This window comes from Lampris incognitus, chromosome 17 (genome assembly GCF_029633865.1).
Source record: "Lampris incognitus isolate fLamInc1 chromosome 17, fLamInc1.hap2, whole genome shotgun sequence".
NCBI classification, from domain to species: domain Eukaryota; kingdom Metazoa; phylum Chordata; class Actinopteri; order Lampriformes; family Lampridae; genus Lampris; species Lampris incognitus.
The window spans coordinates 29,788,094-29,814,995 of NC_079227.1; the positions used below are offsets into that span (position 1 = coordinate 29,788,094).

A 26,902-nucleotide genomic window follows, 5' to 3' on the forward strand; every position below is an offset into this window, starting at 1 on the left:
AAGTGTTGGATTAAGGATAGAGTTAGGTTGAGGTTAAGGTAGCATGAGAGTTTCGCAAATTTGCAAATCTAGGGTTGACATCCAGACACAACCTATCCACCCTGATGGTAGTATAGGTTCACTGCAGCTATAGCCTCAATACATTAATCATCCATACTTGCTAAATTCTATCCATCTATCCAACCATCCCTCCCTCCCTCCATTCATCCATCCATCCATCCCTCACCCTCTTTGAGCTGCAACAGCACGGTGGCATCATTGGCATTGCTAGAGAAGTACGCCCCATCCTGGGCGTCCCAGAAGAGGAGGTCCTGTCTGAGCTGCAGCTCTTCTGCCCACTCAAGCCACTCCGTCTGCAACGTGGCCTCATACAGGTCCAGCAGGCCACACACCACGAAGGCATAGTCGTCCAGGAAACCGCAGATAGGCGAGGATCTGATACAGATTGAGAGATAAGGGGAGCGAGCCAAAGATAAAAGGGGACAGACAGATAGGGAAAAAGTGAGAGAACAAAGAGAATCAGGGCAGTTTTCATCAAGAATTCATGGACACATCAATGCCAGCCGTGTTTAGATGAGCAACTGCTCATGAACTAGTTCAGCTGTTGCCACTTCTCCCTCATGTTAACAATGGCTTGAATGTTTTTTTTTTAAATCAGCTCTGCAGTTAAGTCTACTACTGTTTGCATCTGAACAGTACAGAAACCCAAGAGAATTGGCTATGTGTGACACAATAAAAGACTTGGAAGAACTGTTTGCGATATCACTTGTCTGCATTTCACTATAAATGGTGGACTTTGGCTATAATGAGTCCCACTATTTAGGTTCATCATCATAAAATTGTTCCTTTGCCTTCTTCTTTCTTTATAATGCCTGTCATGGAAGTCAGTAAGAGCATACAAACACACAAGCACACACACACACACACACACAACACAAAGAGACTTTGAAGTTTTACATGCAGTTGAGGAATAATGAGAGAAAATGAGATAAATCTGGGAAAAAAAAGAGTTTTTCCACCTACTGCTGACATTTTTCTGAACCCTCCTCCAGGGTTCGCTCTGTTCCCATCATCTTTCCCAAACTACCTTCTCTCAATCTGCCTTTTTTTCTCTATTTATACCTCTTTCTATCCTGTAATGTCCTCTCGCCATGTCACATTCACTGGCCCGTTTCCATCTGCAGCCTCTCTACCAGTTCTTCTAGTACCCCTGGAACTTTCTCACTCGTTTATGCACCGCCGTCGATGCATGCAGACCCCTGATCGTGTCCCGTCCAGGTCCACACACCCTACTGTGTTACTCTAACCTTCTACCCCCTTACGCTCATGCCAACTCCAAACTCCTCCAATGAACACAAATTTTCTTTTGGTCTCTCTCACACACCCTATCCGGGTGAGCGTGGCTAGATGACCAGTGACAGGAGTGTAGATAGCACCCACCGTGTGGAGCGATAGAGATAACGAAGGCTGGGGAGGTAGTAAGAAGGGAATGAGAGGAGGGGGGTAGGGGGGTTACAGGAAGGTGAGAGGGCAGGACCTTGTTTTTCTTCCTCTCAGACAGGGGAACAGTCAGCATTAAAAAAAAAAAAAGGGCTGATGGCTTGAATATGTGTAACTGAATCTGTCTGAAGTGTTTTATCTTCAGCACAAGAAACTGAATCTTTACGTACCCGCCGCTTGTCTCAATAATGGCGTTGCGGCCACATTTTAGACGACAACTAAACTTGGGTCTTTGAAACAGGGAATCACGAGTGCCTTTTTTTCCCCACTAGCCCAAACTCGCAGGCCGTGGCCCAACTCTCATCCCGACTGCTTGAGAGAATACACGCTCAATGGCACGGTGGCCCGTCATCCGGCTGAAGTGACTGCAGTCACCGGGATGACAACCTATCAGAGGGTCTGAAGAGGGTCTCACTAACACGTGCGCACATACTCATGCACATGCATACACACAGGTAAAAGCCTTTCAGAAGTACGCGAGAGCCTTTTCGCTCACACTCGTAACTGGGCGTGTTAAATGACTTACTTCCCCAAGACACGAGACAGACGGGGCTGTCAGTCTACCATATCACGGTGTAACTGGAAGACAGCTTCAGAATAATAACTTCATAATCATCCTATCATAAGGCAGCTACTTCACTTCCCTCTGATGTGAGTCGCAGAGGTATAATCCTCTTGGGACAATCTGGGTCACATGTAGAGTACATTCCTACCATCATTAAGTAGGAGTGACCTTTACGTTAGTGAGTTATTTCATGTGCGCTGTGGAAGTGATGCCGCCTGTATGAAATATGATGTCACAAAGAAAAATAGATGTGTGTGTCTGTGTGTTCTCCTGGATCGCCACCTTGCCGTGGTGGAGGAGCCTGTGTGTACCAATGATAAGTGCTATGCCGTCCAGAGCCTGGCTCCTGGTAGGGTCACCCAAGGTGGATAGGTCAAGGGGGAGGTTCCAGATGAAGCGCGATCCAACAAAGGCCTCAATGGCGGAACCGGCGGAAGATGTCTCCAGGTCACAATGGCAGTGAAGGCGGATGAGGGCTGCAACAGAGGGTGGCCCCCAATCGTCTTGATTCTGCACGCCATTGGACTCTGGCCACCCCCTGCAAAGGACCGTGTGGTGGCGGCAGGTGCATCAGCCACTCTACGTAAAAAGCTGTCATGCACAGGCTATTATGCGGCTCCAGGATCGGCCCACCTGAGGACCCAGAGGGACCCAGAGAGAGGACAGTCATACTCGATCCCAAGTGACCGCTGATGATGATGTATGTGTGTACAGGAGGGGAGTACAGAGACAAAGAGACAAAGAGAAAATGTGTTTGTATGTATGTATGTATTTATGTATTAAGTGTGAACGAAAACAGAGAAGACAGCAAAACAAGCAGAGAGATTTCCCCGCTGGACTCGTTAATCTGGAGACAGTGCCGTGGGTGTTTTCCTGGAGCAATGTGGAGACTAAAATACTTTGTCTCATACATTCCTGTATCTCTCATTTAATTGTACTGGCCAACTTCTGGAAGGCTAAAATTTAACATCCTACTTTCTCTATGGCTTTCACTGCCTCTCATTTCTTATGTCCACTGTGAAGAAATGCTACACTATACTTGGTATTCATGTTCAGATACCTCATAAAATGGATGTCTATTGATCTTTTAATGGGATAGGCTATGGTATCATTGGTGAATTAATTGTAAAGTGCTTTGAGTGGCTGTTGCAGCTAGAAAAGCACTATATAAAATGCAACTTGATTGATTGACTGATGTCCATCACAGCCTCTTCTTATAGGGAGCAAAAATGCTGCATTCTGAGGCTTGCCAGCTCAGTGTACAGTGAGAAAGAAGAGAAAACAGAATATGCCATGATCCGTTGGCAAAAATCATATTAACCAGGATCAGCACTCTGCAGGTCTACATTTTTGGAGGAAAAAGTCAAAATGTCGCCAATTTAAAAGTTCTCTGACAATTTTATATTTTGGGATGAAAATGCCAACTAACTCCCCAGCTGACCCAAGAGACAATCCAAATACCAAAAAAAACACCAAAATCTTAGAAATCTTTCTGGGTAAAGGCCTTATTTCATTATTATTTTTATTATTATTATCATTGTTAGCGTCATCATTATTTTGCTATTTAATCACTGGCAAGTGCATAAGTGGACGAGTAGTGGACGGGATTTACGACATGCTGGATATATAATTGGAATTTCACAATGATCATGGTGTTTTAGTGTTGGTTTTAAATACTTAACCATTATTATTGTGGCATTTTAACATGAATCATTTTTGTTTTCAACAAGTAAAATCCTGGTATACAACGAAAATAATGACTTGCAGAGATTGAGTGGTGCATACTGTACATAGAAACAAAACAAGACTAGGTTAAAACCCAGTATATAATTGGACCGTGTTTGGTCAATGTTCAAAATTGTGGCCAATTTGTTACAGGGATAGTCAGTAGTAGTAGTAGCTATAATATGAATTCCTGAATATTAAATGTTCATCTGCAATTCCCATAGTGGTCCCAGTATTATTTGTTGTTAAAGTGTACTGAAGAAAGCAATGTTCTAGTTACAATTAAAAAAAAAATATGTATAAATGCAGTTGAAAGAAAAATACGTTCCACGCATATCTTGAGATGTTTGATTTGAAGGCGAACTTAATGTAATTGTAATTAGTGGAGTGCAGCTCTCCGCCAGGCATATCTCCCCTTCTCTGGTGCTCAGACTTTGGCAAAAAACCTTCTGAGGCGTTAGCACTTAATTGCAGTATAAAACAGGTTTGTCAAAGGTTTTGAATATCCACAACCACGAGAGGTCCCTATAATAATAATGATAATAACGATAGTAATAATAATAATATCTTTTATTCATATAGCACTTTTCTAAAACAATGTTCCAAAGTGTTTTACAAAGAAATAAAACAAGACAAGGTAAAAATAAGAATAAGACCAAATAAGTAGGAGTAAAAATAAATACAGTATAAATAAATAAAAACAAATACCAAACATTTACAAAAGCTTTCACAAAGAGAAAAGTTTTAAAACTTAAGACGAGATTTAAAAAACGTTAGAGACTTAAGTTTGTCTGAGTTCAACAGGAAGAGATGTGGGGGCTCTAACAGCAAACGCCCCATTACCCTTTGTGACAAACCGTGACCTGGGAATAACCAGAAGGGCTCCATCTGCGGAACTTAATGGTCAAGAGGGCATATACCAGGTCAATAAATCGGAAATGTATGTAGGAACAAGACTGTTTAAGGTCTTAAAAGTGAGCAATAAAAATTTAAATCAATTCGAAATCTACCAGGGAGCCAGTCTAGGGAGGCAAGCACAGGAGTGATAAGGTCATGCCTCTTTGTACCAGTAATGAGCCGAACAGCAGCATTTTGTACCAACTGTAGATGGTGGAGGGAGCTCTTGCTGATACCAGAGTAAAGTGCATTGCAATAAACAAGCCGAGAATAGATAAACGCATGTACAACTTTTTGTAGATCAGCAATTGATAAAAATGACCTAATTTTAGAGATGACCTTGATTACTTTGAGCTGAAGAAAACACGACTGAACATGTTTTATTTTAGCATCAAAACCGAGGTTAGCATCAAATATTTCCCCAAGATTCATAGCAGCCTGCTTAAGACTATTTGACAGACCACCAAGATTAGTACCAAAACGGTTGATGGAATTTGGGGGACTGAGCAGAATGACTTCAGACATAACATCATTAAATTTAAGAACATTTTGGGACATTCAGGATTTAATGTCAGAGAGGCAAATTTTGAGACTTGCTAGGCTGCTAGGCTCTGTGGGTTTTAGTGGCATGTATAACTGAGTGTCGTCAGCATAAAAATGGTAATACACATCATGACTTTGAATAACCTGGCCAAGAGGCAGCATGTATATAGAAAACAGAAGGGTGCCAAGAACTGCACCTTGAGGGACACCACAACTCAACTGAGCCATCGAGGAAGTAGAGTTACCCAGAACAACAGCAAAAGTTCTGTTGGAGAGGTAAGAGCATAATAAACCAAGAGCTGAGCCCTTGATGCCTATCCAAGTCTCTAAGCGATGTAAGAGGATACTGTGATCAACTGAGTCAAAGGCAGCAATTAAGTCTAAAAGAACTAAAATCGAGCAGTCACCTCTGTTTACAGTTAGCAGTAGGTCATTTTAGTAACCTTAACTGGAGCTGTCTCGGTACTATGAAGTGCTCTAAAACCAGACTGAAAACTGTTAAAAACACTATTAGTGTTAATAAAAGATATCAATTGAGATGAAATTACTTCCTCCAGAACCTTAGATAAAAAGACAATTTGGAGATTGATCTGTAGTTACATAAGGACAGGGAATCCAAATTAGGTTTCTTAAGCAATGGGTGAACAATAGCATGCTTAAAACTGTCTGGAAAAGAACCAGAGGCCAGAGAACTATTAAGAATTTGAAGAATAATTGGGCTAACAGTGGAAAAGTCCTCCTTGAGCAGCTTAGTGGGGATGATGTCTAAGATACAGGAGGAGTTCATATTGGGGACTATACTCTCTAACACTGAAATTGTAATGGGTTGAAACTGGGCAAAAGAGGGAGAATTAATAGGGGGAATGGAAAGAATGCAAAGGCCAGGCTGGGACCTGATATTCTCCACCTTATTTACAAATAAGTGAGAACAGTGTCCCCTGGGGACACCCATGTCTCAGTAATCGTAAAAAAGTCCAGATTATTAGAAACAATAAAATCATTAATGATAAAGGACTTATTACCAAGAAATCTCACATTCAAGAGGCCAAATTTGTTTGATATCAAAGCAGAGTGAAAAACAATGGGAATACAGCAAATAGGATGTAAGTTGCAGATATTTGCTCCAGATATTAGGTTGTTATTGTTTCTACTATTAGATATGCCATGTGGATGAGAGGCCCGGTGCCTAATATTAGTCTGTACGGGGAAAACTCCCAGTGAAAGGGTTAATGACAGATGAGGTCAGTGGGGGGAGCTAGTGGACAGAACAGTACTGTGGGGTGCCACCATAGGCAAAAATGGAGGCTCCAGGAGGGAAGTGTGGGATGTAAACAGTCAATCACGTTGACAGGACTTTAAGGCATGCTGCAGGTTGGCCGCTAGCATTTGGCTACCCAGCCTGTTGGGGTGGACTCCATCAGTTCTGAAGGGGGAGAAACGATCCCAAAACAGATTAAAATGATCAATAAAACCTATATTGTGAGCTCTGCAGGCAAAGTTGAGCCACAGGTGGAGGCTGAGGATTCTGCTGAAACACCCTGCTCCACAGCCCAGTGTCAAATAGGACCAGAAATAAAAACAGATTTTCCACAAGTACTTAAAAAAAAAAAATTAAAATCCTTTTTGGTTAATTCAGACTGCTGATGAGCTGCATCATTTTTCCCCACATGAACAATCGCTCAATTAGTGGAGGACGGGAGTGAGAGCAGCAGCCCCGTGAGCTTATCCAGGATATCAGGGGCCGTGGCTCCAGGGAAACAGTGCATGGCTGCATTGAAAAAAAGGATGTTCCTGATTATGGAAACCCCAACAATTAATATGGCTGCGGTGAAAAGGGGATGAGGAGATGTCGGCTGTGGGTTCTCATGGCAGGAGAGTACACGATCCACAGTGTGTTTTGAAATCACCGACTGGGGATGGGGTGGCCAATCAAGCAAGTGTTGTGGTGAGGCAGCGACATGAACTCTGAGAATGGATTTTTCTGCCAGCTCAGGGCAAGGAAGACTTCGAGAGCGTCTAATTATGGCCTCTTTCAGGATCTCATGACGGGCAGGGGAGGTCATTATCCAGGATGAGGGCTGTTGTTTTGGCTTCACCGTGGGATGGTGAGCCACCTGAATGCTGCTAGGGGAAGCTGCAGTATCAGCAGGTGCCATTTTCGCAGAGGGGTCCAGATTGGGATGCGTCGGGACCACAGAAACATCAGCTGGGTCAACCAGAGTGTCATTAGACAGGGTCACGTAGCGGTTGGACAGGCTTAGGCGAGGGGCTGAGGCAACTCCGTCTTAGTCTCTCTTGTGACTGTGGACTACCACTTTGGCCCAGGATGACTGGTGGTTAGGTGCCGAGCAGGAGGAAATTTGTGGAAAAGTGGAGGGGTCCCACAGAACTGTGTCCTGGATGGTTGCAATCCGTTTGGACTGGCCAGAAGCCATGTCCATGAAGCTGGTCAAAAGGGAGTCTTTCTTATGGAGTTCATCAGAAAGTTGTCAAACATCCCCTTCAAGGTCAGTGATCTTTCAGTTTGCTTTCTTGAGTAGCACACAGTTCTCACAGGGCAAAGTTGGCATATTTGTTTGGTTAGCTTAGCCACAGGCTAGAAACAAGGCACATACAGCCACAGCACAACAGAATCAGAGGCTTCAGTGCGATAGAGTCTGTGCAAGAGTCGATGATTGAATAAAATCCATAAAATAATAATAGAGGCACACCATAAAATCAATCAAAATAATCCAATGGTCCCAAGGAGTTGTCAAAGGTTATGACATATGGGGTGCCTAGGTAGCGTAGCGGTCTATTCCGTTGCCTACTAACACGGGGATTGCCGGTTCGAATCCCGTTGTTACCTCTGGCTTGGTTGGGTGTTCCTACAGACACAATTGGCCATGTCTGCGGGTGGGAAGCCGGATGTGGGTATGTGTCCTGGTCATTGCAGTAGCACCTCCTGTAGTTGGTCGGGGTGCCTGTTCAGGGGGGAAGGGGAACTGGGGAGAAAAGCGTGATCCTCCCATGCACTACGTCCCCCTGGCGAAACTCCTCACTGTCAGGTGAAAAGAAGCAGCTGGCGACTCCACATGTATCGGAGGAGGTATGTGGTAGTCTGTAGCCCTACCTGGCTCGGCAGATGGGGTGGAGCAGTGACCGGGATGGCTCAGAAGAGTGGGGTAATTGGCCAAGTATAATTGGGAGAAAAAAAAATTGGGGAGGAAAAAGAGGGAAAAAAAAAATCCAAAACAAAGTTATGAGTCATTTAAAGTTATTAAAAGTTAAAATTAAGCAGAGCAACAAACAAACAAACTGTCAGCTGGAAACCAGAAGTATTAAGATGCCCTATAGCATTAGCTTCTCCTCACAAATCCAAAGGCTTTCACCGTCCTTGATCATACAGTCATAACTGCACAAAAAAAATATTAGGGTGACAAGCCCAGTCGTATGCGAGATTAGCAGCGGACAGACACACACACACACACACACATACACACACAGACAGAAAAACAGTGTTTTTCCTGCCATTATAAGACTTTTTCGCAGTGCCCAAGCCGATTGAAGGGGATACATGGGGGGGTTATATGCAGCACTCAAGCTAAAAAAAAAAATCAACCTCATAAAAATGTTTTGCCTGTCAGTCTGTGGATGCAAAGCCTCCTAGGCAGACCCTCTCATGAATGTGATCAAGTCAAATGCAAGTAATATGAACTTGCATTTTCCAAAAAGAAGAGGTTTGTTATGTGACCATTTTGGTCTAACCGTAATCCTGTCGGCATTTTCATAATATAATGAAGCTGGGTAAACTGCTTATGCTTGTGCGTGTGCGACTCACATCTATGGTTGACTAAGATTGGGCAGACAAGAATATGCAACACTTCCTGTTTTGACTGCAACCTAGGGGAAGTTGTTCCTTTATAACGTTCGCATTTTTTGGATTATCAAAATTCTTTTAATAACTTTTGATCATGTCGCTGCCTGATCTGAGTCAACCATAGATGCGAGTCGTGCAAGCGTGAGTGTAAGACAGAGGTTATTAATTTTGGTTCATCCAGTGTTCCTCCAGCTCTCCTGTGCTGAGATCAGCAGTGAATGATTTGCTAACTTGCAAAATACGATCAACTTCTCGTTTATTTTCAAGACTCATACCTGAATACATGTCTTGACACTGCCACAGCACCGATCTGAGTCAATCATGCGCATGCGTGTGCATGCGCGACTCACATCTCAGGTTGACTCAGATCAGGCAGTGATGGAGATAAGAGTTGGTCAATAAGCTAGAGAGTGAATGGAGAGAGAGCAGTGGTAGTGAGAACAAAGGTTTTGAATCACCACAACCACGAGAGGTTTTTGATCAACTGTGCACAAAATATAATAGGCTGATAGGTCCAGTAGTATGCGAGATTAGCTGCAGACAGACACACACACAACCAAACGCAAGATCCTGTATCTACCAACTGGGGGAGATAATTATAACAATTCCAATTATCTGTTAACCCCCCCCCCATCTGTTTCTATCTGCGGATGTCTCTCATTTTACTAAGACTCGCTCTGTGTTGAGTGTTTTGTCAGAGTGATTGTTATTTGGGGTGCTTTAACTATGCGCTCTCCCTCATCCTTCTTGGCGCACGGAGACTGTTTTCATGCCTACTCTGTTCGATGCTGGACTGTTACAGTGCGTAACCAGATATGGAAAGAGCAGCAAATATTTCCGTTCTTAGCGTTTCAGTAGTATCCAGCGATATAGTTTGTTCGTTAGTGTGCGATATCTATCTGCCAAGCAATCGTGTAACTTCAGTGACGTCGATCACCTGATCCAATGGCCCAATCGTGACAAACATGATCAGTCAGTCAGTCGGTCACTCTAAACATGATCACTCGGCAACATTTGCATAGGACTGGCCTGCCAGCCGGTCCAGCAGAAAAAACAGGATTTACTGAAAGGCAGATCGTACGGGGCTACATCCTCATCCCTACCAACAGATTTTTTTGTTAGGCTGTCATGACAGCTGAGCTATTACATAGCAATCAGATGAGATACCAACTAAGGATAACGGGCATCTTGGGAGACTGGTGGCATTGCCATAGGGTTTAGTTGTCCACGACACATAGCGCAAATACGCACAGTGTGTGTCTATAACACGGACATCAACAACATTAAAGTTTCCCTGTGGCCTTTCTAAGGTCTCCACATTATTATTTTCAAGCCCTTTCCCCATACCCTGAAGGTGGAGGTAGTACTTTAAATCAGCCAGTGACAACCGTGGGCAATGGGGGGTATATATATATATATATATATATATATACACACACACACACACACACACACACATATACATAAATATATACACACACACACACACACACACACACACACACACACACACACATATATATATGGGACTAACTGCTCAACACCTCTGCTGCCTATTAACCCAGTTAGTCACAGCACCAACCATTTCTCCAAACAAATTAGCTCATCACAGCCCATATGGACCTGGCATGATAGAGTAATTTACCCACACACAGAACCAAAACAGGCACTGGAAAAAAGGGCCTTGGTAAGCACTCTCACTGCTGACACCATGGTGAATCTGACCAGTATGAATAAAGGGGGAGCTGTGGAACAAGGTCAGTGTGTTTAAACAAGCGAAATTCTGTGTGAGTGCTGAAATTTGTGTGTGTGTTTGTTTTACCATGTGTGTTATGGGACTCCTGGCATACTTTCCTGCTGATTCTGTGGCTTTTTCACTCACTCATACTAAGTAGGGCACAGGTCTGGCCATGGCAACAGAACAGCAACACCTGGAGAGGATGAGTGTTGTTGCATGTTTGTGGCGTATGCACAAGAGTGTGTGTGTGTGTGTGTTGCTAACAGAACATTCTTAGCCTACTTCATGGAGATTTGTTGACAATCATGCTCACGGAGAGCTTTACTGCCAGTACATTAGGAGACTGACTTTCTGCACAGACACTCATTTGTCTGAGCATAAACATGTAGACCACGAGTGACTAACTGCTCAACAATTCACTCTGGATTCTGCAAATGTGCTAACAAAGTCAACCTTCTATTCGCTGTAGAGAGAAAAGCCCGGGGATTTTTCTGTTTATCAGTGACCTCAGCTTCAGGTGGTTGATTGCCCCTTTACTGGTTAACTATTTGCTTCAATTCTTGTTAAGCACATTTTAAACACCCTTTCAAAATTTGAGTGACATTTTCTCACTCTCTCTGCTTACATCTGTTCCACTTCCATGTCGTCGCTGCGGTAACAGGATCTGAGGATGCTCTGCCGTTCAGCGTCCCACAGGTGCTCCTTTAGGAAGTTGGCGGCCTGCACTGCCCTCTCCAGCAGCGCCTTATCCCCCAGTACAGCCCCAACGCGAGCGTAGCCGGAAAGCATCAGGCCTAAAGGAAGGTGTGGAGAGAGGGGTGTATATAGAAATGGCTTTATAACAAGCAGAAAAGAAGGGTTACTTTGGTTCAACATTATCTTTTCCTTTCCTCTCCCTCTGGGCTAGCAATATGAGGTGGCACTGCAGTCCCAGCCTGGTTATCCCTTCCACACTTTGAAGCTTCCCAGCCAGTCTCTTTTTCTCTCTCTCTCTCTCTCTCTCTCTCTCCTCCTTCTATCCATATGTCCCTCCCTCTTTCCTCTATCCCGCTTTCATGTAGTGTATCAAAGCCTGGTGAGCAAATGAGCTGGTCTTCAAAGTGCCGCTGTGGAATACAGGTGATTAATGGAGGGGTTTCTTCATTAGTGGCGGGGGACGGGGGGGGGGGGGTGTGTGATTGGGACTGCTCTTGCTTCAAATTGGAAACTTCCTAGGATCGCAGCACTTCATTACCTGGCTAACACACTCCGTCTTGAGGCACCAGCCTGGGGAGGAGCATTTGTGTGTAAATGTGAGCTTTAGTGTGCGTCCATCTGGTGTGCTTTTTGTTGTTGCAATTAATCACATTTGATAGAATGTGTGAAACAAGCAATGATAGGGGGAGGGGGGTGCGTCACACAACATCAGTGGGGAGAGTGATGCTGAGTGAGCTCTTCTGATACAGACAATTGGCTTTATTCCAAGTTTTGTCCTACAGTGTGATCTGTTTCAGGGCTCCAGACTAACTTTTCCACTGGTAGTACTGGTGCGACCAACCTTCTCAATTGGTTGCACCAGTAGATGATTTGGTCGCACCCCCCCCCCTTTTTTTTTTGGTAAAAACATGGTATTAATAGTTGTCTTAATTTGCATAGTGGGGGGATTGCTATCCTGTATGCAGTCAGCCGGCGGTTCTTCGACTTCTATTTGATATGAATTCAACAAAAGTGCCAGTTGATCTCTGTACCCCTGGTGTAATTGCCGGTGGAACAGTGGGGGCATTGTGAGCTGTGCCACCCTCTAAGTGCTGCCCAATCTGGCATTCGTGCAGTCAGTCGCAAATGTGTGAAATTTTAACTAGCACGCTTTCAATATACAGTGCACCCGGAAAGTATTCACACCCCTTCACTTTCCCCACATTTTGTCATGTTACAGCCTTATTCCAAAATGGATTAAATTCCTTTTTTTTCTCATCAATCTACACACAGTACCCCATATTAACAAAGTGAAAAAGGTTTTCTAGAATTTATTAAAAATAAAAAACTGAAATATTGCATGAACATAAGTATTCACACCCTTTGCTATGACACTCAAAATTGAGCTCAGGTTCATCCTGTTTCCACTGATCACCCTTGAGATGTTTCTACATCTTGATTTGAGTCCACCTGTAGTAGATTCAACTGATTGGACATGATTTGGAAAGGCACACACCTGTCTACATAAGTTCCCACTGTTGACAGTGCATGTCAGAGCAGAAACCAAGCCATGAAGTCAAAGGAATGGTCTGTGGACCTCCGAGACAGGATTGTATCGAGGCACAGATCTGGGGAAGGGTACAAAAAAAATTCTACAGCTTTGAAGGTCTCGAAGAGCACAGCGGTCTCCGTCATTTGTAAATGGAAGAAGTTTGGATCCACCAGGACTCTTCCTAGAGCTGGCCGCCCAGCCAAACTGAGCAATCGGGGGAGAAGGACCTTGGTCAGGGAGGTGACCAAGAACCCGATGGTCACTCTGACAGAGTTCCAGTGTTCCTCTGTGGAGATGGGAGAACCTTCCAGAAGGACAACCATCTCTGCAGCACTCCACCAGTCAGGCCTTTATGGTAGAGTGGCCAGACAGAAACCTCCGCTCAGTAAAAGGCACATGACAGCCTGCTTGGAGTTTGCCAGAAAGCACCTAAAAGACTCTCAGACCATGAGAAACAAGATTCTCTGGTCTGATGAAACCAAGATTGAATTCTTTGGCCTGAATGCCAAATGTCACGTCTGGAGGAAACCAGGCACATCTCATCACCTTGCTAATACCATCCCTACAGTGAAGCATGGTGATGGCAGCATCATGCTGTGGGGATGTTTTTCAGTGGCAGGAACTGGGAGACTAGTCAGGATTGAGGGAAAGATGAATGGAGCCAAGTACAGAGAGATCCTTGATGAAAACCTGCTCCAGAGCGCTTAGGACCTCAGACTGGGGCGAAGGTTTACCTTTCAACACGACAACGACCCTAAGCACACAGCCAAGACAACGAAGGAGTGGCTTTGGGACAAGTCTGTGAATGTCCTTGAGTGGCCCAGCCGGAGCCCAGACTTGAACCCCATTGAACATCTCTGGAAAGACCTGAAAATAACTGTGCAGCGACGCTCCCCATCTAACCTTACAAAGCTCGAGAGGATCTGCAGAGAAGAATGGGAGAAATACCCCAAATATAGGTGTGCCAAGCTTGTAGCTTCATACCCAAGAAGACTTGAGGCTGTAATCACTGCCAAGGGTGCCTCAACCAAGTACTGAGTAAAGGGTGTGAATACTTATGTACATGCAATATTTCAGTTTTTTATTTTTAATAAATTTGCAAACATTTCTACAAAACCTTTTTCGTTTTGTCATTATGGGGTATTGTATGTAGATTGATGAGAAAAAAAGGAATTTAATCCATTTTGAAGTAAGGCTGTAACATAACAAAATGTGGGGAAAGTGAAGGGGTGTGAATGCTTTCCGGATGCACTGTATGCGACCATTTTGGTCACATTCTGAAGCCCTTAATAATAATAAACATTATGATGACCTATATTAGCTTGGTTACAACTGTTATAGAAACAACCAAAACAGTACTGGCATTAGCTAATGTAAATAAGGCTTGCTTTTAAATGTGTGGGATGGTCAAAGCTGAATTTCTAACCACCTGCCACAGCCATTAAATACCAGCCCATTTTCCGATATGCCTATGCATGTAACTTGAGTAGTCGGCCTACTTTTATTGTGTTGCATTATTAGCTGTGAGTTACTGTTTGTGGTCAGTGTAAAAAAATACTGTTATGAACATAAAAAACGTTTTCCTTTGTGGTTGTTAAAACAAGTATGATAGTTGGTCAAATTATAGCCTTTCCCATACTCAACCTCACCTGCCGCCTATGAGTGACTAGATTTATAGTGGACGTTCATAAGTCACAATCAGACCTGAACCATTTCAACCAGACAGCGAAAAAATAATTTTTTTTCTTCTTCTAAATGTCCATTAATTGTGCAGTCGTACTGGTGCTACCTTTGAAAAAAGCCACATTTTCTCCTTGGAAAAAAAAAAGGTCATCGGTCGCAGTCTGGAGCCCTGTGTTTGATGGATTAAGCTTTAAGATCTATTTACAAGACTTGATTTGAGGATGCACCAGGAAGGGCCAGATCAGAAAAAGAAAAAACAAGAGTGTAATTATGGTGAAAGCTTAATCCCATTAAACACTTACCATTCCAGGAGGCCAGCATCTTGGTGTCCAGATGTGGGCGTGGCCGGCTCTTCCTCACTTCCGCCAACTTGGTTCTGGCAGAGGCCAGTAGGTCATTAACTTTCTCTACGCTTATGTCGAAGCGTGCTGCGATCAGCTCTACAGAGTAACGCACGATGAGCACGTTCTGGCCCTGGAGCTCCCCATGGGGATCCTGGCGACATGCAAAATGAAAGGAGGACGTGTTCACGGAAACGAACTGATTCCCCAAACTTGGAGCAAGTTGGAGGTCTACGGCAAAATTCAAATGTCTAAGTCTGATAATCAGAATAAACTCAGTTATTGTACGCACAAACCCATAACAGCATCAAAGAAAGCTGAATCAGTTCATCTCGACAACATTTATTGAGAGAAAAATGTCATCACTCATCTAAGTGACCTCTTCAGTCTCAGCTGACTGCAGGTATCCCCACCCTTATAAACAATACAGTGGCATAACGACCGAACACCAACGACCAGTTTCATATGCAAATAGACGTGGCCATTAACTAGAGTGTAACAGTGGCCATGTGTACTATTCACAGAGGATTTGGGAATGTTTGCAATCACAGTTTGTACGATGGCAACAGAGGTACTCTTAGCCCCCCCCCCCCCCCCGGTTCAGGGATGGTCATTCCCTCTTCACATAGATGGCCTCCCATTCAAACCAGCGCTCCTCCCTATCAGGGATGTGCATATCCTCATCTAGAAAGAGTGGCCACTGGCCTGTAGATGGCGTATACTGCGCAGTCCTGGCCTGATGCGTTAGCTGTCCTGTGTTGTGCCATCCTCTTGGCCAGCGTCTGTTTAGTTTCTCTGATGTACAAGTCACGGCAATCCTCCTGGTACTTAACAGCGTACACCATATTGCTCCGTTTGTGCCGGGGGACCCGATCCTTAGGGTGGACCAACTTCTGGCGCAGCGTGTTTTGGGGTTTGAAAGCAACTGAGAAAAATTTCATCGTGTTTGGAAAATACGCGTCTCAACTTTTCGGACACTCCCGCCACATATGGAATCACCACTGGTTTACGTTTAGGCAGCCGTTGTCCTTCTCGCTTCGATCGGCTGGTGCACTGTTTGGGCATCTTACTGGCTTTGTCAAACGCAGAGTTGGGATAACCACACTTAACCAGGGCCTGTTTAATGTGGGATTTCTCCCCTTCCCCGGCCGCTGTGTCGGTGGAAACGTTGTCAGCTCGGTGGTACAGCGTCCTTATGACTCCTAATTTGTACTCCAGTGGATGATGAGAGTCAAACCTTAAATGTCCCCCATCACCAATTGCAATTTCACAGTCTAAGAAGGCTAACCTGTCATTTTCCACATCCTCGCTGGGGAACTTGATGTGGTTGTTCACAGAGCTAATGTGGTTGGTGAACTGTGGTACATCCTGAGATTTAATTTTAACCCAGGTGTCGTCCACTAATCTGAACCAATGGCTAGGTGATGTCCCTGGATAGGACATCAGAGCCCTCTTTTCCACTTCCTCCATGTACAAGTTGGCCACTACAGGTGAGACTGGGGAACCTATAGCACACCCATGCCTCTGTCTATACTACTGCCCCCTGTATGTTAAGTACGTGGACTGGAGACACAGCTTCAGGTGCAGACACACTTGGTCCGTGTTAAGGGAGGTCCTATTGTTAAGGGTAGGGTCGTTTTATAATTTCATACGGACCACCTCCACTGCTTCATCAACAGGAATGCACGTGAAGAGAGACGTAACATCATAAGAGACCATTGTTTCATCCCCCTCCATAATGATGTCCCTCACCTTGTCCACAAAATCCATAGTGTTATGAATGTGTTGTTCATTACTGCCTTCCAATGGGTCAAGAAGAGATGCCAGAAACTGAGTTAATCATACTAACAATAGGCCGTAATGGCACATCCTGTTTATGTATCTTAGGTAACCCATACAGACTAGGTGTGGCTTCCCCTGGGTATAATCTATGGTACAAAATTCTGTTAATAGCATTGTACTGTTCTAACAGCTTCAGACACTCTATCACCTTTTTCTTGTAATCACTGCCTGGATCTGGTTTCAGGGGCTCATAGGTATTCATGTCGCTAAGTAACGTCATAACTTTCTCATGATAGTCTGTTTGGTTTAATACAACAGTGCATCGGCCTTTGTCTGTCGGAAGGATAATGACGTTATTGTCCTTACTGAGAGTCGTGAGAGCTTTCCTCTCATCTCTACTCATGCTGGACAGCAGCGCCTTCGCATTGTTGAGGCAGGCTGAAACTTTCATCCGCAGTTGCTCCACTTCTGGGTCTGCTATGTCGTTTTTATGGATCACTGACTCCGTGGCTGTGATCAGCTCCACTAGCGGGATTTGCCTTGGCGTGACAGCAAAATTCAGCCCCTTTGCAAGGTTTTTTTTTCTTCCTTTGATTGTAAACATTCCCAAATCCTCTGTGAATAGTACACATGGCCATTGAAACTCTAGTCATGCTTACTTGCATATGAAACTGATCGTTGGGTTCGGTTGTTGCGCAAATGTATTGTTTATAAGGGTGGGGATACCTGCAGCCAGTTTAGACTGAAGAGGTCACGTAGATGAGTGATGAAGAAACATTTCTCGCAATACACATTGGGTCCCAGATGAACTGATTCAACTTTCATTGATTTTCTTACCTGGACTATTGAGCATGCATAAAGACATGAACAGCATCTTTTTAATGGCGATATCGTACTCAAGTGGCATGTTCTCTATTCTGGTAATGCTTAGAATGGTACCACACACATCAAAAGTATTCTGTACAAACACCGATGCATGCCAGAGAATATACTGCCAAACACTCTACTAATATTACGGTATAAAATGTGTTCGTATCGCCCACTACTACGCATACAAATGCAACGCAACACTGCCCACCTGTTCCAGGTCCACATTGCCTTGCTCCTTGATCCCATAGTGATGCATGAAGATGTCTGCTTGTGTGGTCCCAGGGGTAGCCCCCTCTACCATGTCAGGCAGCAGCTCTCGCACCTCTGAGGACGTCCACACGCAGAAAGCTCCCTCCCGCTTCTCTGGCCCGCCCGACGCGGGGACAGAGTCAGCATCCTCCGCACTGTAAAAGCCACCTGACTGCACCGCGGAAAGAAAAGGATAAGGGAGCAAGTGAGGAAGGATTGACATTTAATTATGTACCATTATATAATTTGGCTGGTTTGAAATGAAGCCCTGTATATGAGCTATGGGGGGGGGGGGGGGCAGATGAGGCATTTATAGATAGTCTTTCCATTAAAAAAAGGGGGACTGCAAGGTCACTGGCTCTAATCCCCAAAGTTAGGGAATTTGGGTCTGGTGAGAAACCGGTCATGGAGGATATACTAATGAAATGATGCTCCTGCTCATTTCAGGTACTGTACTGATTACGTGACCTCGAGCAAGGCAGTTAAAGTAGTGTGTGGCTTCAATTACACAGGATCTGTGTTCACTCCTCCCCAATAACTTTGGCAAGTTACTGCTAAGTGATAGATTAGAAGTAACTAGATAGAGTTTCTTATTCAAACTAGCCAATGTAAATTACTTTAATAATTATAATAATAATTAAAGTAATATATACTTTGATAATTACAATAACAATTAAAGTAATGTAAATGTAAAGTAAGGGCGAGCAGACCACTGGCAGTGCATTTCAATGAAAGGGGATGAGAGTGGCTCGGAGATTTTTGGTTTTCTAACAAATATCAAAACTCCAACATCAACGTGTTGGCTTTTGCACGTTTATGAGCTGGTTAATGACTTAAAAATTGAATCGGGGTAAAAAGGGGAAAAAAATACCCTAGAGGGGCATCCTATCTCCAATTCATTAATGCACTTATTCCTGGATGCACTGCTGGTTTTAAAAGTGAGGGTGGGAACTACAAGCTTCTACCTTGCTGTGCAAAAACCCCACCGGCAAACGTGGCACAAAAGAAACATACCATAGTATCTGGTGGTAAATTGCCTTCACAGCGTAATTCATTAGAGTATAATTACATAATAAATCTTGTACAATATAATGATTACAATGAGCGTCGTTTTAATTGTGTGCCTCAGTCGGCACTGTTGACTCATTAATCAAAAGAAAATGGCCGCCTTGCCCGTGTAGTGGAAACAACACAGGTTGACCCCGAGAAGAGAGCAAGGGTTTAAGGGGCCATTTGTCAAAGGGTGCCACCCTTGCCCTATCACAATACACATGCACATGTGTATGCATACACACACAGTGATCATCTCCTGATGGGATCTGTAATTAATGCGTGTGCTTTGTCAGCAAAGTACACAGCTCATTATGAATACACGCATATTAATGTTGTGACAACAGGCTAATCAGGATGGAAGAATCTCTACAGCTGTTGCCTTTCATCTTTTTTTGGGGGGGGGGTTCCCCCTTTTTCTCCCCAATTGTGCTTGGCCAATTACCCCACTCTTCCGAACCATCCTGGTCGCTGCTCCACCCTCAGCAGACTACCATATGCCTCCTCCGATACATTTGAAGTCAACAGCCGCTTCTTTTCACCTGACAGTGAGGAGTTTCACCAGGGGGGAACGTAGCATGTGGGAGGATCACGCTAATTCCCCCAGTTCCCCCTCCCCCCCAAACAGACCGGCCCAGACCGACCACAGGAGGCGCAAGTGAAGCGACCAGGACACACACCCACATCCGGCTTCCCACCCGCAAACACGGTCAATTATGTCTGCAGGGACGCCCAACCAAGCCGGAAGTAACACAGGGATTCGAACTGGCAATTCCCATGTTGGTAGGTAATGGAATAGACCGCTACACTACCCGGACGCCCCGCCTTTCACTCTTTTAATATCTTTGTTTGTCCCTCTCTCTACTCCGTCTCCATCTTTAAGACACATGTGCGCATGCACACAGACACAGACACACACACAAACAAGTAAGGAGATGGCTCACCTTGTCACTCAGGTCTCTGGAGACATAGAGTAGAATATCCCTGGCTACATCAGCAAAGAATTGCTCACCCGATACCTGTGCAAAAAAAAAAAAAAAATCACCCGCTTGGAGCCATACTTCAGCCTTAATATAATCATAACAATACTGCTGAATAATTTATATTTTGTGAATAAAGTGTAGCAACCCTTGCAAATGCTGAGGTAGCTACCGTACCCTCATTAAATACTAGCGTGTTTGTGTGTGAGTGTATATACACGTGTGCGTGTACGTGTGTCTGCATGTTTGTTGCCTAATTAACAGAGGTCTCTTTGCGTCTGATTGTTTAGACTCTGTCCATTCAAAAAGGCAAACCAGCCAAACATTTACATTTGAGGAAATCACAAAAACTATCGCAACCAAATTAAAGAGCCTAGCATGTTCTCGTGTGTGTGTGTGTGTGTGAGATAAAGACAGGGAACTGAGGCGCTCGCACACGTACACAAGTTTGTTTAATTTTGCCACTGCAGATGGTCTCAAAACAGGGAAATGGATGTGTTCTAGTTTTACTTCAATGGTTCTGGCTGACTAGATACACAGACAGATAAAGGGATAAGACACACACATGCACTCATACCTGGTAGCCAGTTATATATGCTGCAGCCAGCTGAGCCTGGTCATACAGCATCTTCTCAAAGTGGGGCACATGCCAGGAGGAATCTGTAGAGTATCGATGAAAACCCTGAGAGAGAAAGAGTCAGCATAAAGTTATGTCATGAGATGGATTAGCAGCCAGACAGATAGATATATAGAAAACCCCACAGATTGGAATAATCGGATTAATCAAGCATACGAGTTCATGCGTATGTGTACACACAGAATATGTGTATAAATATAAACAAATATCTTTCAATCTCACTTTAATTGCATTACTGTTAGTGATCTATTTATTGTGCACTTTCAATATTTGAACTTAAAATAATTACTATTGCCATGACATGACTTGTATTAACACACTACAATATCTGCTATTTGCTGATTCTCTTGTAAGTTGCCTTGGATAAAAGCATTAGCTTAATGGGAAAATGCAACATGTAATAGTCTGAGTGTGTGGTCATTAACCTGCGCCACGTGGTCATGTATGCCTCCTAGGGCCATCATACGGAGTGTGTGTAGGGTCATCTGGAGGGCTTCAGCCCCTTCTGAGGTGGAGCGGTTCACAGCCCAGTATGACATCAAAAACATTAGATTCACTATGGAGGGTGGGTGTGGGCGGGTTGAGGTACAGGAAATCGATGAGAAAGGTGGAAGGGAAAAACCAGAAGGGTGGGAAAAAGGATGAATGTGTGGGGGGCATAGAAAACAAGGCGGTGGAAAGTTAGACAACCGATGAGTTTTCAAACAAACCAAGCAGGGGTGAAAGAGAGATGCCCAATAAGGGAATTAGCGTGTCTGGATGTGGTGTACCTGGCGTGGGGAACTTTGGGGCCACCCTGAAGCCACCATACTCATCCTCATACAAATGAGCCAACTGCTGGAAGCAGCGACTGGCCACATCAGGGGCGAGGGGAGGGGTCTCCCCTGGCTTTGCAGCAACAGCTGTCCCTTTCTTTAGGGCTTCTAGGACTCTCTCCCCGCTGGACTCCAAAGCAGCACGATTATTCTGCCACTGAAGGTTGTTCATATGTCAATCACATATTAAATCACTTTATTACATTAATGATGACCGAGACTGAGAAACACCCAGTGGCATGTGCAGCGCACATTGTAGTTGGTAGACAAGAAACACCAGAAATTTCTATAGCTAGGTATATCGCAGACATAAACATCTGGCAGCATTTCAGAGAGGCCTGGTTACCTTTTCCAAGATCTTGGTGAGGATTGTTTTGAGCCCAGGTCTTCTCCCGCTGTCCCTGGGAGGAAAGTAGGTGCCCCCAATGAAGGGTCGTAGGTCAGGTGTCAACCATACACTCATTGGCCATCCACCACCCCCACTTGTTGCCTGGGAAAATTCCATGAGGAGTAAACAGAAAGGAAAAATCAAGACAATCACTCGCAAGAGACTCTGCATAGAAGTACACACACGATGCAAAAAATCAAATCAAATCAATTTTATTTGTATAGTCCAATATCACAAATTACGAATTTGCCTCAGTGGGCTTAAAAGCAACACAACATCCTGTCCTTAGACCCTTTCATTGGATAAGGAACAACTCCCTAAAAAAAAGCCCCCTCTAACAGGGAGAAAAAATAGGAAGAAACCTCAGGGAGAGCAACAGAGGAGGGATCTCTCTCCCAAGACGGGCAACGTGCAATGGATGTTGTGTTTACTCAATTTACACAATACAACATTGAAAGAGGATAAGACAACTATAATGGACTTATAAAATTTATGAAGAATATGATGCACAGGATGCCAAGCAGTGTCCAGACACCAGCGGAACAGTCCAGGACCCAAGCCACGTGACCAACATCACCAGGTTTAAAAAAAAAAAGAAAAACAAAACTGTACATACACACACACACACACACACACACACACACACACACACACACACACACACACACACCTGTACAAAGGTCATATAGACCTTGTCCACATCAGGTCTCTCCTCACGGTCTACTTTGATGCAGACAAAGTTCTCACTAAGAATTCTGCCAATTTCCTCATCCTCAAAAGACTCCCTCTCCATCACATGGCACCAGTGACATGTTGAGTAGCCCACTAAACAGGATAAGCAGAGAGATGCATAGGTAAATGAGATGCTAAACTTGAAAAAAAAAATACTCAGTACATTTTTAACACAGGAGCCCAAATGCCATCAAATCACAATACCCGATAGGAAGATGGGTTTGTCTTCATTCTTGGCTTTGTCAAAGGCATCTTGTCCCCAAGGATACCTTACAGAAAGAAAACATTGGGCACATGTAATCTCAGCCTGTAAGTGTGAGTCCTGGTCTCCAGGCAAAACTTACTCACCAGTCAACAGGGTTGTGTGCATGCTGCAGTAGGTAGGGGGACCTCTCCTTGATCAACCTGTTGTTGTGTCCGTTAGAGGTGGACGGCGGCACGACAGGCCCCTCGCTCCCTGATGCCATGCTCAGACAAGCAGATGGACTAGATACCAAACACACGATTAGCTACGAGGCCCAACTCGGGTTATTTTGTCAGTCACCATGAGCTTATAAAGGAAAAAGGGAGCACAGGCGGATGTGCCAACAGAGTCAAAGTGTCAAGTCATGATTAGGCAACTTCTTGCGACTACATCGCAAAGACGTGACAGCATGTTGACAAAACACGCACAATCGCCCATTCATACTGCGCACTAAAGGCAACCCATTGGTTCAAACACATTTCACACTTCCGGCCAATTAATCATAGCCGCCCACCTTGCCAGCTGTCAACAACACAACGTTCATTAGCAGGGCAGGCTAGCCGCCAAGTACAGCCAGCTAGCTACGGTGCTATATCTTTAGTAACTACGAAGACAGTTGCGAAAAGAGCAACAACCGTATACGTGTATGAGAAAGCGACCGTCACAAGCTTATTATTGTTAGCTGGCTGAAAAACCTCAATAGCGGCTGGTTACGTTTTACCCAACCTCGGTGTGCTAGCTAAAACTGCCAGTATAAGTGCGCTCGCTACCAGCCGTCCATTAACGTTGGTTACGCGTTAGTCTTTTATGTACTCAACTAGCCGGCAAGGCCGTCCGGCTACCTGCGAAACGCTCACGCTAAGCTAGTCTGAATGCTAAACACGCTAGCTAAACATGCCAAGCTAAGCCGCGGTTTCACCTGAAGCAGTAGCGGGCCGCCGGGGGCTTCAGGAGCCGGCGCCGGTAACTGGATGGCGTGTGGATAGTAACGCTGTGCCTCAGTCCACTGACGCTGCACCCCGGGGTTTGCTGCCGACTTTCTGCCCCGAGAAACGCCACACTTAGCAAGCGAGCGGGCTCCGCCCGGCTATTAGTTGATGCCGTCCGTCGCCATGCGAGTGTTAACATTTTAATCCATTACCCGGTGTAAGCTGACTAATGTGTCGCGATAGACTAACCCGGCAGATGGAGAGCGACTCTACTTTATCGCAGTTGCACAACGTAGCCACACGATGGCGCTATTAAAATACCACGACTAAGAGGATTTGCGGCGTCGTCAACGCACTCGTCGACTAAAGGGATTTTTGGCTGGTGGGTTATTTTTTTTTTTTTGCAACAATAGCCAATACATTAGCCTCCGTAACTTCATGTACACCCTCTTGATTAAAAAGATCAGGGCGTACATCTAATGATGTTGCATCTAGGGATATTGGGCTGTACAAATAAAACTGACTTGACTTAATGACTTAAATGAACAGTTGGGACTCTGGCATACTTGTTAACACACCTCAGAACAAAGACCAATTAACAATAGCCATCCATTATCCGAACCGCTTATCCTGCTCTCAGGGTCGCAGGGATGCTGGAGCCTATCACACACACACACACATACACATTCATACCTAGGGACAATTTGGTATGGCCATGCACCTGACCTACGTGTCTTTGGACTGTGGGAGGAGACCCACGCAGACACTGGGATAACATGCAAACTCCACACAGAGGACGACCCGGGACGACCCCCAAGGTTGGACTACCCCAGGGCTCGAACCCAGTACCTTCTTGCTGTGAGGCGACCGCACTAACCCCTGCGTCACTACTACTACTATTTTCGGCTGCTCCCGTTAGGGGTCGCCACAGCGGATCATCCGTTTCCATTTCTTCCTGTCTTCTGCGTCTTCCTCTGTCAAACCAGCCACCTGCATGTCCTCCCTCACCACACTAACACCCACGCACAGTAACCCCTGCGTCACTGTGCCGCCCAAATGAATAATATGGAGGATTTATTTGGTCACAATTAAAAGTCCAAATAGAAAATTAAGAAAGAGAAAATTACAAACCCCAATTCCAATGAAGTTAGGACGTTGTATAAAACGTGAATAAAAACAGAATACAATGATTTGCAAATCCTTTGCGACCTATATTCAATTGAATACACTACAAAGACAAGATATTTAATGTTCAAACTGATAAACTTTGTTTTTTTGCAAATATTCACTCATTTTGAATTTGACGCCTGCAGCACGTTCCAAAGAAGCTGGGACAGGGGCAACAAAAGACTGGGAAAGTTGAGGAACGCTCAAAAAACACCTGTTTGGAACATTCCACAGGTGAACATGTCAACTGGAAACAGGTGAGTGTCATGATTGGGTATAAAAGGAGCATCCCGAAAGGCTCAGCCGTTCACAAGCAAGGATGGGGCGAGGGTCACCACTTTGTGAACAACTGCGTGAGCAAATAGTCCAACAGTTTAAGAACAACGTTTCTCAACGTACAATTTGAAGGAATTTAGGGATTTCATCATATACAGTCCATAATATCATCAAAAGATTCAGAGAATCCGGAGAAATCTCTGCACGGAAGTGCCAAGGCCGAAAACCAACACTGAATGCCCATGACCTTCGACCCCTCAGGCAGCACTGCATTAAAAACTGACATCATCCTGTAAAGGACATTACTAAATGGGCTCAGGAACACTCCGGAAAACCATTGTCAGTTAACACAGTTCGTCGCTACAAGGGCAAGTTAAAACTCTACCATGCAAAGAGAAAGCCATATATCAACAACACCCACAAACGCCGCCGGCTTCTCTGGGCCTGAGCTCATCTGAGATGGACTGACGCAAAGTGGAAAAGTGTGCTGTGGTCTGACGAGTCCACATTTCAAATTGTTTTTGGTAATCATGGATGTCGTGTCCTCCGGGCTAAAGAGGAAAAGGACCGTCCAGATTGTTATCAGAGCAAAGTTCAAAAGCCAGCATCTGTGATGGTGTGGGGGTGTGTTAGTGCCCGTGGCTTCATGGGTAACTTGCACATCTGTGAAGGCACCATTAATGCTGAAAGGTACATACAGGTTTTGGAGCAACATATGCTGCCATCCAAGCAATGTCTTTTTCAGGGACGTCCCTGCTTATTTCAGCAAGACAATGCCAAGCCACACTCTGCACGTGTTACAACAGCGTGGCTTCGTAGTAAAAGAGTGCGGGTACTAGACTGGCCTGCCTGCAGTCCAGACCTGTCTCCTATTGAAAATGTGTGGCGCACTACGAAGCGCAAAATATGACAACGGAGACCCCGGACTGTTGAGCCACTGAAGTTGTACATCAAGCAAGAATGGGAAAGAATTCCACCTACAAAGCTTCAACAATTAGTCTCCTCAGTTCCCAAACGCTTATTGAGTGTTGTTAAAAGGAAAGGTGGTGTAACACAGTGGTAAACATGCCCCTGTCCCAGCTTTTTGGGACGTGTTGCAGGCATCAAATTCAAAATGAGTGAATATTTGCAACAAAAAAAAAAAAAAACAAAAAAAACAAAAAAAAAACAATAAAGTTTATCAATTTGAACATTAAATATCTTGTCTTTGTAGTGTATTCAATTGAATATAGGTCGAAAAGGATTTGCAAATCACTGTATTCTGTTTTTATTTACGTTTTACACGTCCCAACTTCATTGGAATTGGGGTTTGTAAATAAATTACTCCAGTTAGGAATAATCAGGCTGTTTAGGTACTTTTTTCTTTTCTTTTTTCAAAAATGCCTTGAGAAAAAATGAAAATGATACGCAAAGTTGCTGTAGTCCGTGGATAATTTTACATGTAATGTCTTCCCATGTATGGGATGTCTTTTAGAGTCGTTCCCATGGGTTTAACTGTAAATGTGTCCCCGCAGTAAACAAGCGGTATTTATGTAAAACAACTTGCCTTTTAACATTTAATACCTTTTTCAATGCAACATACGCATGTTCACTATTAGACAAATACAACACACTCCCCTGGTAATACAACATTAGAGTCCATGTGGTATTATTCTACTCATTTTTAATGCTTTTCAAGAAATTTGTATCTATGAAAGGACAGGTA

At 44.3% G+C, this 26,902-nt stretch overlaps 1 protein-coding gene across 2 annotated transcripts in view; it reads right to left on the reverse strand.

Moving 5' to 3' along the window:
* spata20 (spermatogenesis associated 20) overlaps window positions 1–23,998 on the reverse strand; it is a 61,522-nt gene extending 37,524 nt beyond the window's left edge. For both annotated transcript variants that reach the window (XR_008811805.1, XM_056296938.1), the window contains exons 1-13: window positions 23,745–23,998; window positions 22,930–23,067; window positions 22,786–22,850; window positions 22,520–22,674; window positions 21,808–21,951; window positions 21,417–21,618; window positions 21,072–21,202; window positions 20,587–20,691; window positions 19,974–20,048; window positions 17,939–18,151; window positions 15,040–15,232; window positions 11,453–11,621; window positions 227–435 (exon numbers count right to left, since the gene is read on the reverse strand). Coding sequence is in view for 1 of the 2 variants with exons in the window: in XM_056296938.1 (XP_056152913.1) it covers window positions 227–435; window positions 11,453–11,621; window positions 15,040–15,232; window positions 17,939–18,151; window positions 19,974–20,048; window positions 20,587–20,691; window positions 21,072–21,202; window positions 21,417–21,618; window positions 21,808–21,951; window positions 22,520–22,674; window positions 22,786–22,850; window positions 22,930–23,067; window positions 23,745–23,953 (2,008 nt within the window). In the remaining variant the exon portion in view is untranslated. The remainder of the gene's footprint in view (window positions 1–226; window positions 436–11,452; window positions 11,622–15,039; window positions 15,233–17,938; window positions 18,152–19,973; window positions 20,049–20,586; window positions 20,692–21,071; window positions 21,203–21,416; window positions 21,619–21,807; window positions 21,952–22,519; window positions 22,675–22,785; window positions 22,851–22,929; window positions 23,068–23,744) is intronic.
* Window positions 23,999–26,902: the final 2,904 nt, after the last annotated feature.